The sequence below is a fragment of the Jaculus jaculus genome, chromosome 10 (genome assembly GCF_020740685.1).
Source record: "Jaculus jaculus isolate mJacJac1 chromosome 10, mJacJac1.mat.Y.cur, whole genome shotgun sequence".
Taxonomy (NCBI): Eukaryota; Metazoa; Chordata; class Mammalia; order Rodentia; family Dipodidae; genus Jaculus; species Jaculus jaculus.
In genome coordinates, this window is record NC_059111.1 from 14,597,840 (window position 1) to 14,617,857 (window position 20,018).

The following is a 20,018-nucleotide window of genomic DNA, read 5'->3' on the forward strand; positions in this document are numbered from 1 at the left end:
GGAGGCCCTAGCTTGCCCATTCTTTCTCTCTCTGTCTCCGTCTTTCTTTTCCTCTCTCTAATAAATACACAAATAGAAATAAAATATTTTTTTTAAATAAAGGTTCATATGCGCCCGGCAGTGCCCTGAGCTAAGGATATATGTACTGGTTTTGGCGGTTCTGGGCCATGATGAAATGGGGTGATGGACAGGAATAATGAAGACTACATGGTGAGGCCAAACCACGTGCACAATGAGTCACTGTATCAGGTTCTCACCTCTGTGACATTCAATGGCAGGGACAGCATGGCAGGAGTGGGAAGCCAGTGTCACACAGCTTTACAGGACAGGCAGCTGCCACTCTTCAAGGCCTGTGCCCCAGTGACATACTTCAGCAAGGCTCCACCTCCTGAAGTTGTTACAACCCTCCCAAACAGCGCCACTTGCTGGTGTCCAAGAGTTCAAATCAAACACAAGCTTATGAAGGTCACTTTATAGTCAAACCACAATAATCAAAAAGCAAACTAGAGGAAAAAATTGAAGAAAATGAGAACCCTACAATCCTCTTTGAGGACATGTCCCCAATGAGCTAAGGGCCTCCCATAACACCCCACTTCCTAATGATCCCACCATCTCCCAGGAGTGTGATCCTGAGGACCATGCCTGAGGACACACAGATCCACACCACAACAGAACATGCTGTGGATATAAGGTGGTAAAAACTGGTCTTCCTCACAAAAACACGTTACCTCAATCATGAGAAAAACATTATACCACCAAAATTCAGGGGTATATTATAAAATGCCTGACCAGTACTTCTCAAAATTGTTAAGATCAACAAAAATAGGAGAGTCTAAGAAATCATCCCAGCCCAGAGGGACATGAGGAGGTAAAATGACTGTGACTATAATGTAGTACTGATTGTAGGATATGATCCTGGGACAGGAAAAGGGAACTGAAGAAAGACAAGTGAAATTCTAATAAAAGCACAGGCTTACTAGTAATGCCACAGTTTGGTTCCAGTTGTGGCAAATGCTCTATGACAATGTGAGGAAGTAGTGACTGCCCAGCCCGTGGGGGGGCGCAGGACTTCTGGGTTGTCTTGACAACTTTTCTGCTAAAGGTTTATAGACTCTTGAGTCTAATGCCCAGCTGTGCTCTGTCACAGACGCTGGCAACCAGCCGCTACGCGGTGATGACCACCCAGCTGAAGCACAACAACCTCTCCCTCATCTTCTACTACGTCTTCCTGCGGATGTGCAAAGCCAATGGCATCGGCTATGACCTTGAGGTAGGCTTTCAGCTCTAATGGGCGCTGCCCATTCAGATGTGTGAGTCTTTAAAGACGAGCTTCATAGGTGTTTAGAGGAAGGGTGAGTGTTGTGTGGGGAAAGGCACAAAGGCATTGAGCAACACGTAGAACTGGGGAGCTCAGGGCTGGAGAGATGGCTTAGAGGTTAAGCGCTTGCCTATGAAGCCTAGGGACCCCGGTTCGAGGCTCGATTCCCCAGGACCCACATTAGCCAGATGCACAAGGGGGCGCACGGGACTGGAGTTCGTTTGCAGTGGCTGGAGGCCATGGTGCGCCTATTCTCTCTCTCTTTCTCTCTATCTGCCTCTTTCTCTCTCTGTCTGTCACTCTCAAATAAATAAAATAAACAAACAAAAAAAGAACTGGGGAGTTCAGTTCCTCCACAGACTTGTACAGCCACGCTGATTAAACAGAAACCCTGTGGCTCACTAGACTTAGGAGGTATTATGGCGGTGGCAGGGGGTGGGGGGGGGAAGCCCTGAGCTTCCTGGGCCCACCCCAAGCTGCTTGTCAATGAACAGCCTTTTCTTGGTCTGCTCAGACTTCTTGAACAGATGGCAGTGACCGTGTGGCTTAAACAGTAGAACTTCACTGTCTCTCAACTGCACTAGTCCAGGATCAAGACACTGGTAGATTTGGCTCCTGGTACACACGCACACACCTCCTGGCCATCCTCTTCTTATTGTGTCCCCATATCACAAACACGAGTGAAAGAGAGAGGGGGAGAGAGAGAATGTACAAGGCACTGTCTCTACATGGATACCAGTTCTTTTTGTTTGTTTTGTTTTTCCAGGTAGGGTCTCACTCTAGCTCAGGCTGACCTGGAATTCACTATGTAGTCTCAGGTTGGCTTTGAACTCATGGTGATCCACCCATCACTGCCTTCCAAGTGCTGGAATTAAAGGTGTGCGCCACCACGCCGGGCTAGGATGCCATTTCTAAAGAACCAGGCTCTACCCTTATGTCCTCATTTAACCTCAATCTCATCCTTAAAAGCCTTGTCTCAATACAGTCACATACAGGTTTAAGGCTTAAAAAATATAAATGTGGGGCATCACAATTCAGTCAGTCAGAATCCTGATTTTTTTTAAGTTCCTGGATTTGGTCCCTGTACCGCCGTTTCACCTAAGCAGCTACACAGGTGTGTGAAATTCAGTGCCCCTTTCTCAGCTAGAACCCCGTTTTGTGCCAGAACCTCCTACTGCTTTGGATAAACAATTTATTGTTTCTACTTTGACACACATTTTCAAACCTTTGACACTCGAGAATGTTTTAAGAACACGAGTGACCCTGTGCTTACTTACTTGTAGAAACCAAACCCTATATCATGTCAAGTACATGAAAATAAACTTACTTCCCACATTAAGTATAATGTATATATTAATGACATAATAGTCAAACAGTTGCCAGCTGATTGGACACTCTGCTGTGCAGAGATAAGTCAAAATTTTATAGGCCTTAAAAAGAATCCAGACCTTAAGCATAGTACCAACTGTGAACAGAAGAGCCTGAATGACACTTGGCATTCCCCAACAAGCTGCCAGGGCACTATTAGGTTGCATAAGGCCTTCTGGTTAGCCTGAGTCATGCTGGTGTCAATATACACAATGGAGCTCATATGACCTTAAAAACTACATTAAATCTGAGGCTGGAGAAATGGCTCAGCAGTTAAACAGCTTGCCTACAAAGCCTAATTATCTGGGTTCGGTTCCCCAGTACCCATGTAAGCCAGATGCACAAAATGGTGCAAGCATCTGGAGTTCATTTGCAGTGACTAGAGGCCTTGGCACACCCATACTTTCTCTCTCTCTCTGTTTCTCTCTTCTTGCAAATAAGTAAATAAAATATTTTTAAAAGAAAGAAATTCATTAAATCTGATGAAATACAGAAAGAATGAAGCAACCAAATGGAAGTGATTTTGACCTGAAATTAATCATTGCATCTGCAGCATATAATCTAGTTAGAATTGAATAGCTTGTAGCCCCAAACTGATGAGATCAAAACATTCCCATGTAGCACAAGATGGCCAAATTTAACTGTAGTTTTTTTCTTGTGGGGGGGAGGGTTTTGAGATAGGGTCTCACTCTAGCCCAGGCTGACCTAGAATTCACTATGGAGTCTCAGGGTGGCCTCGAACTCACAGCAATCCTCCTACCTCTGCCTCCCAAGTGCTGGGATTAAAGGCATGTGCCACCACGCCCAGCACTTAACTGTAGTTTTATCTATTTAATTTTTCTAAAATATCAAAGCAGAACAAATTTTGTGAATAGGCATACTTGGCAAGGAAAGACTCACAGATGCCCTTAGGCGTCATCATTACTTTCCACCCCCTGACACTGATCCTTGGCGGTTTCCAGCTCTTGTATTCTTGAGCAAAGTGAAGTTCAAGCTCATTCCCAGCCCTTTGGTAACGCTATGGGAAACCCCCGCCAGTTTCTTCATGAAATGAAGTTGTAATGAAAGCTACATGGAGAAAGATGTTGCACCCATTGCTCACAAGAGTGTGGGACAGGGCTGGGCTCACATGTACACAGACAGTGTGCCATGGTCCTAAACAGTTCCACAACCACAAGCAATCATTTCCTACAACCTGGATATTGCTATGATAAGCGATGCTCACAAATACTGGGGTTCTCCTCCTTCAGAGCACATAGAGAATTATCAATCCTCAGCCCTGCCAACCCTGAGGCAGGCGTGACCATGTAGCTTGCTTTGGCCAGTGAAATACAAGCAGAAGCAAAATGTGATATTTCCATGTAGCACTTGGAGTTCCCATATCATTTTTCCTACTATGGAAAAATGTGGGAGCTCACTGAGACAGCATGTCCTTGAGCCTAGTCCCTGAGGGTGTCAATGGTGATCAGAGACACGTGACAATCCATGTGGCAAACAGAGCATGATGAACAGTACAGCTCCTGTTGTTATAAACAACCAATAATTGGTTTTTTAATCACTGAAGCATAGCCCAGCCTACCTGTTTGGCATAAAAATTAGTATCAAGAGCTGCAGAGATGGCTTAGCAGTTAAGACACTTGCCTGAGAAGCCCAAGGACCCAGGTTCGATTCTCCAGAACCCACATAAGCCAGATGCACAAGGTGGTGTATGTGTCTGGAGTTCATTTGCAGTGGCTAGAGGCTCTGAAATGCCCATCCTCCCCCCCCCATAAATAAATAAAAGGTGCTCCCAAAACAGAAACCTAAAAATTTGGTAACGGCTTGTGGGAAGCATTGAGTGACAAGGAAGCTGTACATAGAAACAAAAGGTATCAGAACTCTTGTTGGGAAGTGGAAAAATATTTGGCCAAGCTGGCACCTGTGATAACTTGGAAGGGCAAATAACATTATCTAATGGACCAATAGCTCTAGAGAAGCAGCTAGAGATATAATGCTAGTATGCATTGTTGAGTGTTGGTGACTGAATTTGGCACAGTATATAAACATTATGAGCCTCTAAATGAATCAGACAGCATAAGTTCAAATGAATAGAGAGATGCCAGAAATTTGGTACGCTGCACAGTTGGGAAAGCAAAAATGATCTTTAAACCTCAAAAAAAAGGAGGTGCAAAAAATTAAAAGGCATTTGCAAAGCAAAAAATCTATATATATAAAACTCAGCCCAGCAATTTGGGACAAATTAGTTATGACTATGGCCTACTGCTGACACCTCTGAAGGACTGAGAGCTCAGAGTAAGAATCAGCAAAGACTAAAAAGGGCAGCTCTAGGGGCTGCAGAGATGGGTAAGTGGTTAAAGTGCTTGCCTGCAAAGCCTAATGACCTGGGTTCAATTAAGCCAGTACCCATGTCAAGCCAGATACACACGGTGGAACATGCATCTGGAGTTCATTTGCCACGTTGGAGGACCTGGCACATTCATTCTCTCTGGCTGTCTCTCTCTCTCTCTCTCTCCTTGCAAATAAATAAATAAGAAGAAAGAAAGAGAAAGAGAAAGAGAGAGCCATGCCAGACAAAGAGAGAAAGGCTGCAGCTCTCCTGCTAAAGTCCAATAGGCTTCAGATGCCTCAAATTAAGAGAAAAGAAAGGCAAGAAACATGAAAACAGGCTAGAAGGACATGCAGAAAAGAGCTGCAGATGCTGCTCTTGTGGCTGACTGAAATCAAAGTTCATGGGAGAACTCAACAGTCAGAAAAACATTAGTGTGGGGTTGGGGACATAGCAAGGTCAGTGGAGTGCTTGCCTAGCAAGCATGAAGAAAGACTGGCGTTGAATCCCAAGAACCCATGTAAAAAGCTGTCCAGACCAGGCGTGGTGGTGCACGCCTTTAATCCCAGCACACAAGAGACAGAGGTAGGAGGATTGCTGTGAGTTGAGGCCAGTCTGAGAGTGCAGAGTAAATTCCAGGTCAGCATGGGTTAGAGCGAGACCCTACCTTGAAAAACAAAAACAAAAAAAGCTGGCCAGCATGGCACACACTTGTAATCCCAGAAATGGGAAGACAGAGACAGGCAGATCCCTGAAGCTCAGTGGCCAGCTAGCTTGGCCTACTTGGTGAGCTCCGGGGCAATGAGAGACCTTTTACTTTAAAAATAAATAAATAAATAAATAAATAAAATAGACAACAGCTGAGGAAGGACACCTGAGGTTGTCCTCCGTTCCTCCACATGTGCACACGTGCATGGGCATCTGTACACATGAATATGTACACACGATACAGGCACACATGACACACATGTAGAAACAGAACTATTAGTGTACACTGAAAAGGACTCTTAATCCACTTAAGACAACCTTTGGGTCCTCAAATATCTCTAGGCAGGAAGTAGATGAGAGAAATTAAAACTTTACAGAGGAAGGTAGCCTCTCTAACATCACTACAGAGGTAGCAAAGGATAATTATGGGATAGGAATACTCAGAAGACAGAGCCAAGACTGCCAAGAACAATAGCCATGAGGGCCCCATTCATTGACCAGAAGCTCAAAAGCCAGAAGCCCTTGAAATGTGTGCCCCGTGGGATTTCAGAATTGCTACAGATCCCAGTCTTCCATTTGTCATGTTTTCCCCTTCCAAGTGCAGCGTTTACTCAGTAGCCTTGTCCCCGTCCCCCAGGGTTGAGTGGTGAGGGCCAAGCACATTGTTCATTTCCTTCTTTAGAGATTTTTTTCCACACTAGGAGAGCCAGGCTTCATCCATCTGCAGATGCTATGTGTTGCTCATACTGCTTTTAAACAAAATGTTTGCATATATTGTCTCATTCTTACAATAGCTTTGGAAGGTGAATGTTGTTCTGATTTTGTAGATGAGAAAGCTGAAGTTCAACAGGTTAAATTGCTTTGCAAGTTTATATAGCAAAATATTATTACTTGCTTTTAATGATAAGTCTGAAAAGTATTTTATATAATTGCAAATTTTTAAATATAGGGGGCTTGAAGAAATGGTTCAGCAGTTAAACACTTGCCTGCAAAGCCTAATGAGTTGAGTTCAATTCCTCAGTACCCATATAAAACCAATTGCACAAAGTGGTGCATGCAACTAGAGTCTATTTTCAACAGCTGGAGGTCTTAGCCTGCTCATTCTCTGTCTGCCTCCTCTCTCTCTGACTGCAAGTAAAAAATAAAATAAAATTTTAACTATGGTTGAAGAAATAGAAAGATAAAAAATATCTGTCAGGCTAGCATGGGAGCACCCATCTTTAATCCCAGCACTTAGGAGGCAGAGGTAGGAGGATTGCTGTGACAAAGAGAACAAGAGCAGGAATCCATTGAACTATCACACCAGACAGAATTTGCTTATCAGTTCCCTGCACTGCAAAATATTACTCAGAAAGTCCATCAAATGTGGATGTGTGCAAAAAACACACAGAAAGTGAGCTAAAAGGCAGACTTCCCTTGCCAGGATTTGCAGATTGGGTGAAACCCATGAAAAACACCTTTAAAAAAAAATATATATATATAATATATAATTTATTTATTTTCAAGAGAGAGAATGGGCAGACTATGGCCTCTAGCCACTGTAAACAAACTCCAGATGCATGCGCCACCTTGTGCATTCAGCTTTACATGGGCACTGGAGAATCCAACCAGTGTCCTTAGGTTTTGCAGGCAAGCACCTTAACTGCTGAACCATCTCTCTAGCCCCAAAATGCCTTTTTAAAAAAGATTTATTTTTATTTATTTATTTATTAGAGACAGAGAGACAGGTGGAAGGGAAAGACACAGAGAGAGAGAGCACACCAGGCTTTTAGCCACTGCAAACGAACTCCAGAGGCATGTGCCACCATGTGCATCTAGAGGCTTACATGGGACCTGGAGAATCAAACCTGGGCCTTTAGGCTTCACAGGCAAGCACCTTAATTGCTAAGCCATTTCTTCAGTCCCCAAAATGCACAAGAGATGTTGATATAGGCATTATAAGGATCGTTCTTTAAAAACTCCATCCTAGAACCTATCTCCTCCCTATTCTGGGGCAACCTTTTCCAATGAGCTTCTCACAGCATTTCAAGGTAGCTCCAGATTTCAATTATTGTCAGCCTTAGTAGCAGTGCATTTTCTTTGTTTCCAAGATAAATATGCTACTTCTCTTCTTCCCACTCAAATCTTACAGGACAGACAAGGAACGGTTTTTATATTATATGAACACCTGAAGAGATACAAGTTGGGCATGATGTAAGTATGAAGTGTCCATAAGATGTGATAAGAGAACTGACTAGACCAGCCAACAGGATTGGTGTTTCTCCTACATTTTCATCTGCATGCTGATTTACTGGAAGTCTGCCTCATTTTATTTAGATCTTCAGATATTTCACAAAGTGGCCTTAGATGTATTGGTCAGGGCTCATAAATGTAGTTTGTCCCAAATTATCAGGCAGAGTCTACACGTAACATGCTCCGTTCAAGCTCATAAATATGCAAGCCTCAACAAACCTGACTGATGGGGAGCCAGCTCACATATCCTATCCTGGCATGCCGAAAAAAGCGCTCTGGTGACCTGGACAGGGTTGGACTCAGTTTTGGTTCTGATGCAATCTTCTCAAGTAAAGTACATGCTGAGCAGTGATATCCACCCTCTTCAGTCCTCTGAATTCAAGGAAATGTGGTTGGTCTCCTCCACTTTGGAGCTATAATTTAATCAAGTGCTTAAAACTTTAAACACTTCCATTAGGTGGGAAAGAAGAAGCTGGATGTGTGAGTCCTTTATTACAGACCCAACCTGCCCCAAGCTCCCATGAACATCCAAAACCAAGTGGATCTTCTTAAGAAAATCCTTTCACTAGCTACCCTGCCTATCCTCTTGTTATGTTGCCTTGAAAACAACAGAAATGAGCTCTCTTGTAACAATTGAAGAAGCATGCCTTCATCTGACCTGCCCAGGTATTCACATCTAGAATAACCTCACCTCTGGGCACAAGTAAGAAAGGAACTGTCCTTTACTTCCCTGTCCCTCACCCCTTACTGTGAGCCCTGCCTATCCTTCCCCACCCTCCAAATGTGCCACGATGATGCTAGGGTAATGGCAGGACATGGGCCACAAGGCAATTACTGTGACTAGGAGAACAAAGAAGTGCACTGGATTTGATGTTGGCAACCTGATAAGAAATTAGTATTTTCCAGAGCTCAGGTCTAATTAAGCAGGAAAGATTCAAAGGCCAGGTATCTCTAAGATTGCTTAGAAACTCAAGTTTATTAATGATAAAAACTGTGGATCAGAACATAAAGATATGAACTCTGTCTTACTGAGTGACAGCTGGCATGAAAGGTAAACTGCAGAGGACAAACTGGGCTGGGCTGAGCAGGGACTAGACAAACTCTTGCACTTGGGATGAGGCTGGGAGGGGCCAGCTCCCTTCAGGTGATAGGAGAAGAGTAGTCAGGTTGGCCAAATCCAGACCCAGGGATTCACGTGGACGGAGGCAGATCGTCCTAAGACACAATCAGCTTATACCATTAGCAACGTTCCAACCACAAAGAGTAAATAGACAACAGTCAGGTAGGGGAGCCTGACTATCAGAGACATTTTTGGGGACCCAGTCCAGCTGGAGCATAGATGGCATGAAGAAAGCCTGTCCGCAGGTGACAGAGCCCAGCAGAGCTCTGTAGGACTGGTATCCCAGAATTGTCAGGGTAACACAAGGATCATGTTAATGTGGCAAAGGTGGAGTTTCTGAGTCAGGGGCCACAGGAAGACTTATGTGGGGAGGGGGTCCCTGAGGGACACAGAAGAAATAAGAGAAAAACATCACAGAATTTATGAACTAGAAGAGACTTTCACAAACAGTGAAACTTGCAATCATGAAGGTGACCCATCAGCAAGGTGGATTTCTAAAACTATTTTTAATTTATTATTTGCAAGCAGAAAGAGAGAGAAGAGAGAGAGAATAGGCATGACAGAGCCTCCATCCACAGCAGACAAACTCCACATGCATGTACCACTTTGTACATCTGGCTTTACGTGGGTACTGGGAAATCAAACTCAGGTCACAAAGCTTTGCAGGCAAATGCCTTAACCACTGGGCAATCTCTCCAGTCCCAGAAATGTGGATTTAATACTGACATCTACAAAATGAGTAACTAGATCAGTAATGAAGAGGAACTCACCCAGCTGTCCATACAGCTGCACCTGAGGGTTCAGGAGAGGGTGCTCTGACATGCGGCTGAGCCTTGCGGCAGAAGTAGCTCTGCTGGTATATATCATGGGTGGTGACTGCGCTACTCACACGTTCTGAAGAAAGGGGGTCACTGGCAAGGGCCTCCTGTCTTTTCCACTATTTTCTGGCCTTTGTCTTTTTATTCCTTATTGTAATCATGGAGCCAGAGGGCATTAGAGCAGGGAAGTGCCCTGGCAGTTAATCAGCATCCTTATTATGGATGGTAATGGGCTTAGAGAGATGTGTTTGCCTGGGTCTCAGTAGGTTGTCTGTGTAGACCCTGGCCCTAGTCTTCGGTTCACTATGCCAAAGTTTACAGTGAGTGGCCATCTTGCCTATGGAACTTGGTTAGGTAATGGTTATGAGGCTTTGGTGAGCTGAAGTGTGTCATTACTTGTGCAAGTGTGTGTGTAGTTTACTTTTTAAAATTGTTTTATTTTTCTTTGTTTATTTGAGAGAGACAGACAGAGAGAGAAAGAGGCAGAGAGAGAGAGAGAGAGAGAGAGAGAGAGAGAATGGGCGCACCAGGGCCTGCAGCCACTGCTAATGAACTCCAGATGCATGAACCACCTTGTGCATCTGGTTTATGTGGGTCCTGGGTAATCAAGCCTCGAACTGGGGTCCTTAGGCTTCACAGGCAAATGCTTAAGCACTAAGCAATCTCTCCAACCGTGTTTACTTTTTTAAACTTTATTTTTATTTATTTATTTAAGAGAGAGAGAAAGAGGCAGAGAGAGAATGGCATGCCAGGGCCTCCAAGCCACTGCAAATGAACTCAGATGCATATGCCCCCTTATGCATCTGGCTTACATGGAATGTGGAGAATCAAACTGAGGTCCTTTGGCTTTGCAGGCAAATGCCTTAACCCCTAAGCCATCTCTCCAGGCCCTCGTGTTTGCTTTTTATGAATACTAAAAATAACACTCTAGGTTGTGCTGGAATTCTCACTTTCATGTAGCTGTGCTTCCGTGAATACGAGGTGAAAGGGTGGAATTACAGCTGCACCTTAGACTTGCTCTAAGGATGAATGTGAGAGGTGGAGATTCACTAGATAGTGTCCAGGACGTGGTTCCATTTTGTAGAGCTCATCCAGAAAAAGAAAAGATGCTGAGTCTATAGCCCCACGACCCTAAATGCACCCAATCTTGTCTGACCTGGGAAGCTGTTGCAGTCAGGTTCGCAATGCTGGCAGAAATCACCTTACCAAGAGCAGATGTTGGGGGAAAGAAGGTTTATTTTGGCTTACAGACTCAAGGGGAAGCTCCATGGAGGCAGGGAAAACAGTGGCATGAGCAGAGGGTGGACATCATCCCCTGGCCCACATCAGGTGCACAACAGCAACAGGAGAGTGTGCCAACACTGGCAAGGGGAAACTGACTATAACACCCATAAGCCCACCCCCAACAACACACTCCCTCCAGGAGGCATTAATTCCCCAAATCTCCATCAGCTGGGAACTTAGCGTTCAGAACACCTAAGTTTATAGGGGATACCTGAATCAAACCACACAGAAGCTGAACAGAGCTGCGCCTGGTTAGTACTTGGGCGGAACAAGTTACACTGCTAGATGCCCTCTGGAACTTTAACAGAGCTTTCAGATGGCTGCGTGTCACTGGTGTATGCTGCAATCAGGTGACATCACATGAAGAGCCAAGGTCAGCCAGCCAGCCACCTCTTTAGGAAAAATGAGGAGGCTGGGCAAGAGGAGATGGCTTGACAGACCAGAGACTTATGGTTTGCTTTTCTGGTATAATTTCATCCTAACTCAATTTATTCTGGAGCATTCCTATAAAATAGTGGTACTGAAAGAGAAATTTCAAGGAAAGGAAAAAATGAAGGAAATTCTAGAAACAAATGGATTAATAGAGAAAAGGGCATGAACCATTTTTAGACCAAACAACACACACACATTATAATTTCTTTTAATTTTTTTAAATTAATTTGCAAGCAGAGAGAGAGGGGGAATGGACATGCCAGGGCCTCCAGCCTCTACAAATGAACTCCAGTTGCTGGAACCACTTTGTACAGCTGGTTTTACACAGGTACTGGGGAATCGAACCCAGGTCCTTGGGCTTTAATGCTCCTTAATCACTGAGAAATCTCCCTAGCCCTAATTTCTTTTGAAAAAAAAAAAAAGAATCTCTATATTTAATTTATATATGAGAGTCACCTGGGAAGCTTAATGAAGAGACACAGTGTTGGATCCTAAAGATTCTAGTTGTGTTAATCTGGGTAGAGGTCAGGAAGCTGTTGCCTTAAGAAGGACCCAAGGTCTACTACTGACTCTGCTAATTAAGCATGAATTACTTTTCACAAGTATTGACTCTCAAGTTGACCTGGACTCATCTATTTCCTTAAAGAAGAGACACTAATGTCTAGCCACAAAGGATATGCTTGTCCTTGGATTTTGGGGAAGGAACCTTAAAAATTCAGAGCATAGGGTTATAGAGATTGCTCAGTGGATGAAAGCACTTGCTTGCAAAGTCTGATGGCCCTGGGGTTCAACTCTCAGTACCCACGTAAAGCCAGATGCACAAAGTGGCATCTTAAGAATCTGGAGTTTGTTTGCAGCAGCAGACCGCAGAGCATCATGGTGCATGCTTTTAATCCCAGCACTCTGGAGGGAGAGAAAGGAGGATTGCCATGAGTTTGAGGCCACCCTGAGACTGCATAGTGAATTCCAGGTCAGCCTGAGCTAGAGTGAGACTGTACGTCGAAAAACAAAACAAACAAAAAATGTTCAGACCACTAAAAATTTAGTCCATTTTGTTCATTTCATGGAATGAAGACACAGAGTTCAGTGGCTTCCCCAAAGGCTGTCAGTGGCAGGACAAAGAGTCTTGGCCTCCAGTAGGGACATGAAAAGCATTTGGTGCACTTGACCCAAATTTGATGAGGCTGGAGAGCAGCCATTCCCCAAGGGTCCAAGCCCTAGACTGCAAGGGGACTTACATTATAGCTAACAACTATGGAAGTAGTCCTAGATTTGTTTTTTTTTTTTTTTTTTTTTTTTTTTTGCGACTGCTTAAGAGGAAGGTTTTTATTTATTGATTGATTTGAGAGAGACAAATAGAAAGAGGTGAAGGGGGGGAGTATGGGCACACCAGGGCCTCCTGCTACTGCAAACAAACTCCAGACACAAGCACCACTTTGTGCATCTGGCTTTATGTGGACACTGAGGAATTGAACCCAGGCCATCAGGGTTTCACTTAACACTGAGCCATCGCTCCAGCCCAAGGGGAAGGCTTTTTTTTTTTAATGTTTGTCCTTTCAGAACAGAACAATTACTAAAAGCCCATTCAGTTACCTTGTTTTTTCTTTGATAAAGTTAAAAATATAGTTAGAAAAATACTGTGGAGTTTCCAAGTTTAAAAAACTACAACAATCCAGTTGCCTGGGGATGTTCATAGTCCCTGGTGTAAGTAGAACTGAAGGCTCATCTCTGAGATCATCTTAAAGTGGACATCAGCTATAGAAAGGCAGCTGTTCGTGAACGGGGCACACTGTCCTTGAGCATAAGTGAAACCCTCGCAGGAGCAGGAATCTCTTGTCCACATGAGACAGGAAATGAGCCCCAGACTCCAGAGATGTCTCTAACAGACAAGAAACTGCAGGCATGAATGACACTTAGCAATAATTCTTACACTAGCTCAGTTTTTAAAATGAGTTAGCACTACTGTCCTAGCTCAGTTAGTAGCCTTCTGCTAGAAATGACTGAACCTATTGCTCTATTCTGCTACGTTGATTTAAAAAAAAATATTTATTACGCAAATCCTTTCTGTTGACAAGTTAAAATGGAGCCTCATCTTTCATATCTCCCTGAAGATTGCCACCTTGTGAGATTGAAAATACTCATTAAATTCCATCACCAGACGCACAAATGAGAGGGCGATTGTTTTTTAAGCATGTGAGGAGAATCGGTGGTAAACTCATTTGTTTGGATATCATTAACAGAACAATCGGTGTGGATCTCCAGGGGGTCCTCATGACCTTTGCTCGCAATCTCTTCATCATCCATCAAGAAATATCAGCACCTAATATGCAAGGCGAGACCAATTTTAAGGTGAGGTGTTAATTAACTAACGATCCTGGTTAATTTCTATACAAGGACTGCAAATACCTCATGCTGGATTATAAACAAGTGCTAAACCATGTTTTTTTTTCCTCATTTTAAGCAGTACATATTTTACGATGTGCAGGGTCAATTTTGTAAGGTTCCCACTGAACCCGTTAGTTAAATTTAATAGTTTGAAACTTTTTCTTTGAAATATAGTAGACTTGCTTTAACTTGCTGCCATCTTGAAACCCAGGTTCCTGAGACAACAGAGCTTTCTGATGTTGGAGATGAAGCTGAAATGCCACAATGGAACCAAAACAAGAGACTGTCACAACCAGACTTATGAATGTAACCTATCTATATTTCAGATAATACAATGTCTGGCTAGTGATTCCAGGAGAGCACCAGCTTCTAGAGCCAGAGAGTTTCTGAGACCCAAGAAGGACAATGTGTGTTGGGAGAAGCAGGGGAAGATCCCAGCATCTACATGGGCCACCCACCCACCCCATCTCTCCAAAGTGGGGCAGACCTCTGGACCACTAACCTTTGGCAGTTTTCATATGTCCTTAACAATGCTGGCCTGTGAAATTTAAAGCCCCCAAATTCCAGTCTCTACTAGACACTGGCTGAACAAAGCTGATGGCCCAGTATTGATCAGTAAGGTCTGTCTGATTCCCAACCTGGGCCTTCACTGTGTCTGAATGGGCCAAGTGACTCTAAGTACTCAACCAGAATCCATGTGGTTGTTTCTGAAACAGAAAGAGGAACTAAAAAATAAATATAGGGGACTGGAGAGATTGCCCAGTGGTTAAAGTGTTTGCCTGCAGAGCTTAACAACCCAGGTTCAATTCCCTAGTACCCATAAAGTCAGATGCACAAAGTGGCACATGCATCTGGAGTTCATTTGCATCAGCTGATGCACCATTCATATTGTGTGTGTGTGTATGTGTGTATATATATGTGCATTGTGTGTGTGTGTGTGTGTATATATATATATATATATATATATATATATATCCCTATCTCCCCTTGCAAATATATATTTTTTTAATTCCATAAAAGCCAGAGACAGAACAGATTCATCTATGAATTCTACACAATTTAAAGGAAGACCTAGTATTAAAATTTCTAAAACTTAGCCAGGTGTGGTGGTGCACGCCTTTAATCCCAGCACTCGGGAGGCAGAGGTAGGCAGATTGCTGTGAGTTCGAGGTCACCCTGAGACTCCATAGTGAATTCCAGGTCAGCCTGGGCTAGACTGAGACCCTACCTCAAAAAAAAAAAATTTCTAAAACTTAAAATATATATGTAATAAAAACTATATGTATAGTTTTTCAATGCAAACTACAGCTTAACCCCTTCAATAACAACAGCAGTATTTTACTAAGAAAAGCGATATTTAGGCTGGAGAGATAGCTTAGCAGTTGAGGCGCTTGCCTGCAAAGCCGAAGGACCCAGGTTCGACTCCCCAGGACCCACATAAGCCAGATGGACAAGAGGGTGCATGCATAGCAGTTCATCTTCAGTGGCTAGAGGCCCTGGCATGCCCATTCTTTCTTTCTTTCTCTCTCTCTCTCTCTTTCTGTATCTCTCTCTCTCATATAAATAAATAAAAATAAAAACATTTTTAAAAAGAATAGTGATATTTAAGAGCTGGGAGGTTGGCCATTGGTTTCCCTATATCATAGTTAAGATTTAATTACAAAACAGACTCAGGGGCTGGAGAGATGGCTTAGAGGTTAAGCACTTGCTTGTGAAGCCTAAGGACCCCGGTTCGAGGCTCGGTTCCCCAGGTCCCACGTTAGCCAGATGCACAAGGGGGTGCACGCGTCTGGAGTTCATTTGCAGAGGCTGGAAGCCCTGGCGCGCCCATTCTCTCTCTCCCTCTATCTGTCTTTCTCTCTGTGTCTGTTGCTCTCAAATAAATAAATAAATAATTTAAAAAAAAAAAAAACAGACTCAGGAGCCAGGCGTGGTGGCAGACACCTTTAATCCCAGCACTAGGGAAACAGAGATAGGAGGACTGCTGTGAGTTCGAGGCCACCCTGAGACTACATAGTGAATTCCAGGTCAGCCTGGACCACAGTGAGACCCTACCTCAAAAAAAAAAAAAAAAAAAAGACAGACTCAGGGACAGTGTGTGGGCGGGTGTGGCAGTGTGGAGTGAGTAGGCCAGATCCCTGTTTCCCGGTGCCACCCAAACCCCTGGTCTGGTTTTCCTGAGCAGACAGTGTGCAGGCAGGCAAAACGGTGTGGACCTAAAAAAATAAGTAAATAAACTCAGTACTATATCAATATTTACAGGTACTATGGGATCTACTATGGTTTTAGCATGTGTTCCACAGGTTTATGTGGTAGAACTTAGACTCCAGCTCCCCAGTGTAGTGATATAAGAAGTCAAAGGTTTTCAGATAGAATCTAGTGGGGAGTCACTCAGGCATCATCTTTAGAAGAGACTGAGGCAGTTCTCAGGGGACAGTATTTAGTCCTTGCAAGAGGGCTGTAAAGAAAGAGCAAGACTGGCTTCTTCCTGCTCTCTGTCTTCCTGTCTCACCATCAGATCCCCTCCTCTTGAGTCAGCTCGTACCATGATACCATCAGAGTGGTACAGCCCAGGGGGCCCTAACCAGAGGCTCAGTTGACAAAGCTAACTAAGAGTTGATGGATGACTTTTAGCCTCCAAAACTGTGAGCTAAATAAACATATATATATGATCAAGCCTCAGTTATTTTGTTATAGCAACAGAAAACAGACCAATCATACAAGATCTATGCTCATAGATTTTAAATTCCTGCAGTTAGCATCATTTCATCTGTTAATGCTTTGTGTTAAATTTTAAGCTTATTTACATGTGACCAGCTTAGCCTATAATAAACCATACAGACTAAGTGGACGCTCAACTTGGATTTGCGTTTGGCAGAGCCAAATACCCTTCACAAAAATGACAAAAAATGTTAAGCCCGGTGTGATGGTGCATGCCTTTAATCCCAGCACTTGGGAGGCAGAGGTAGGAGGATCACCATGAGTTTGAGTCTACCTTGAGACTTCATAGTGAATTCCAGGTCAGCCTGGGCTAGAGTGAGGCCCTACCTCAAAAAACAAACAGACAAAAATGAAGGCTATTTCCTTTCAAAATCATTAAGTCAGATGTTCATTAGCAACTTTTAATATCTCAAGGTTTCTTTTGTTATTTATTGACGTGTGTGTGTGCATATGCCAGGGTCTTTTGCTGCTGTAAATAAATGCCCATTCAGCTTTATGTGGGTAGCTGGAGGATCCAACCAGGGATGTCAGGCTATGCAAGTAAGCGCCTGTAACTGATGAGCCACCTCCCCAGCCCCATGTTTCTAGGTTTCTAGCCTTCTCAAGTTGAATCAGTTATCTTGACTCTTATTATCATTAAAAGACATTTAAGACAAAAGTCTTTAAATCTCAAGATATAGCGATAATAACATGAACTTGAAAAGTAGAACAGATCTAACTTTGGTAATATTTTCTATCTACTACATTGGGGCCATCAAATAGGATTTCTCAGTTTTTAGGCAAAGATATACCAAATCAAGACTTACTAAAACTGAATGTGAAATAGAAAAAGATTTAAAAAATTCAACATCTTTTGTGATAAAAAAAATTAATAGCTGGGGAGATAGCTCAATAGTCAAAATACTTCCTTTGCAAGTATGAAGAACTGAGTCTGATTCCCAAATTCCATGTAAAAATGCCAGGCACAGTGGCTTATGCTTGTAATTCTGGCACTGTATAATTTATAATTTATAATTTTATAATTTAGTGACTAGAATTTAAGAGCTAAAACCACAAGGCTCTTGGGAAAAAATATGCATAAGTCTTCATGGCCTGGGTTAGCAACTTTTTTAAAAGATATGATGACTAAAGCAACCAAAGTGAAAAAAAAATCATTTGGAATTTATAAAAGAGAATATAGGATGGGATAAAATATTTACAAATTATATACCTGATAGGCTATAATATCCACAATACATAAAACACTCTTACAACAACAAGAGAAAGGAAAAAGTACCCCTTAAAATATTAACAAGGCATTTGAAGGACATTTTCCAAAAATGTATAATGACCAATATATATAAGTGTTTGGGCTGGAGAGATGGCTTAGCGGTTAAGTCACTTGCCTACAAAGTCAAAGGACAGCTGTTTGAATCCCCAGTACCCACATAAGCCAAATGTACAAGGCATGTTGTCTGAAGTACGTTTGTAGCTGCTGGAGGCCCTGACACACCCATTCTCTTTCTCTCTATCTGCTTCTCTCCCTCTCTCACTCTTAAATAAATAAATAAAATGTTTAAAGTAATATATGTGTTCAATATCGAAAGTCATCACAAAATGTAAATCTAAACCACGGTGAGATACCTAATCCCACTAAGATGGCTATAACCAGAAAGAAAGCAATAATAATACATGTTGTCATGGCTATGGGAAAATGGACATTTGAACTCTCACACATTGCTACTAGGAATGTAAACCCTCATCATGCTTGGTTAAAAAGTTAAATATAAAATTATGCCATGACTCAGCAATTCCACCCCTGAGTACATACATGAAAGGATTGAAAACATATACTCACTCATCCATTAAAGCTCAATAAGGTATGATTCATAATCTTCAAATAGTTTGAGCAACCTATGTGTCTATCAGCTGAGAATCTGGTGACTTCCATTATGTTATGTGAATAACGTTCATACCATGGCGTATTGTACCATACAAAGGAATTCAGTGCAGATGACAGGTGCTACGACATGAATGAACATTGCAAACATGCTAACTGAAAGAAGCCAGTCTGCAGTTCCATTTATATGGAATGGAAAAGTCAGCAAATCTATGGACAGAAAGTAGGTTAGTGGTTGCCAGGGGTTAGGGGAGAAAGAGAAAAGAGGGAATGATTGCTCATGGGAATAGGGTTGCTATTTGGGGTGATTAATATGTTATGATATAGGCTGGAGAGATGGCTCAGCAGCTAAGGAACTTGGCCTGCAAAGCCTAATGACCAGGGTTTGATTCTCCAATACCCATGAAAAACCAAATTCACAAAGTGGCACATGAATCTGGAGTTCCTTTGCAACAGCTAGAGGCCCTGGAGCCCCCATATTCTTTCTTTTTCTCTTTCTTCTCTCCCTGCTTACAAATAAACAAACAAAAAATTATAAAATGTTATTACTTAATATGGTGGCCTATGGATATATTTAAAACACTGAATTTTTATACATTATAACAGTGAATCATGTGCTAGACAAATTATTATTTAATAAAAGTAAAGTATAATGGGAAGGAGCCATTTTTATTCCTAGACACCAGTAAAAATAAGCTCTCCCTTCACCCTACTGGTCTTCATTTTAAGGTGGCTTAGACCAGTTCTCAAATTACCCAGTGAAGATTCTATTTGACTTGCTGTGGTTTGAGGTTGTCTCTTTTAAAACTATCATGTACCAATAGTTTTATAAAGTCCAACAAATTTAAATTGCTAGAAAAACTAAATGAAAAAAAACTATGCACAAAATAGAAATCCAATATTTTCATTGCCACATTTAACAGATAAAAATTCTAGGAAGGGGCTGGAGAGATGGCTTAGCGGTTAAGCGCTTGCCTGTGAAGCCGAAGGACCCCGGTTCTAGGCTCGGTTCCCCAGGTCCCACGTTAGCCAGATGCACAAGGGGGCGCACGCGTCTGGAGTTCGTTTGCAGAGGCTGGAAGCCCTGGCGCGCCCATTCTCTCTCTCTCCCTCTATGTGTCTTTCTCTCTGTGTCTGACGCTCTCAAATAAATAAATAATAAATGAACAAAAAAAATTAAAAAAATAAAAAAATTCTAGGAAGATTTCCAAATTCTAACTCTTTTTTGCCCATTAACTCTAGCAAGTCTAGTGACCAGTCATTTGTGTGTTGGTCAGTGGAGCACATTTTGGGTAGGACTCATTTATGCTACATTACACTCCATGACCACGAGGAAAACATGCTTGGGGAGCACAGGTTACAAGAAGCCTTTAAGTAATAAATATTATTGTTATTGTGATTCACAGAACACCATTGATGATGTTGAA

General features: G+C 42.6%; 1 protein-coding gene across 1 annotated transcript in view; it reads left to right on the top strand.

Moving 5' to 3' along the window:
• The window catches only part of Iqch (IQ motif containing H), a 134,910-nt gene extending 120,980 nt beyond the window's left edge, over positions 1 to 13,930 (top strand). Inside the window, exon 14 of the mRNA XM_045160624.1 lies at positions 13,847 to 13,930. Within this exon, the coding sequence (XP_045016559.1) occupies positions 13,847 to 13,930 (84 nt within the window). The remainder of the gene's footprint in view (positions 1 to 13,846) is intronic.
• The last annotated feature ends 6,088 nt before the right edge of the window (positions 13,931 to 20,018 follow it).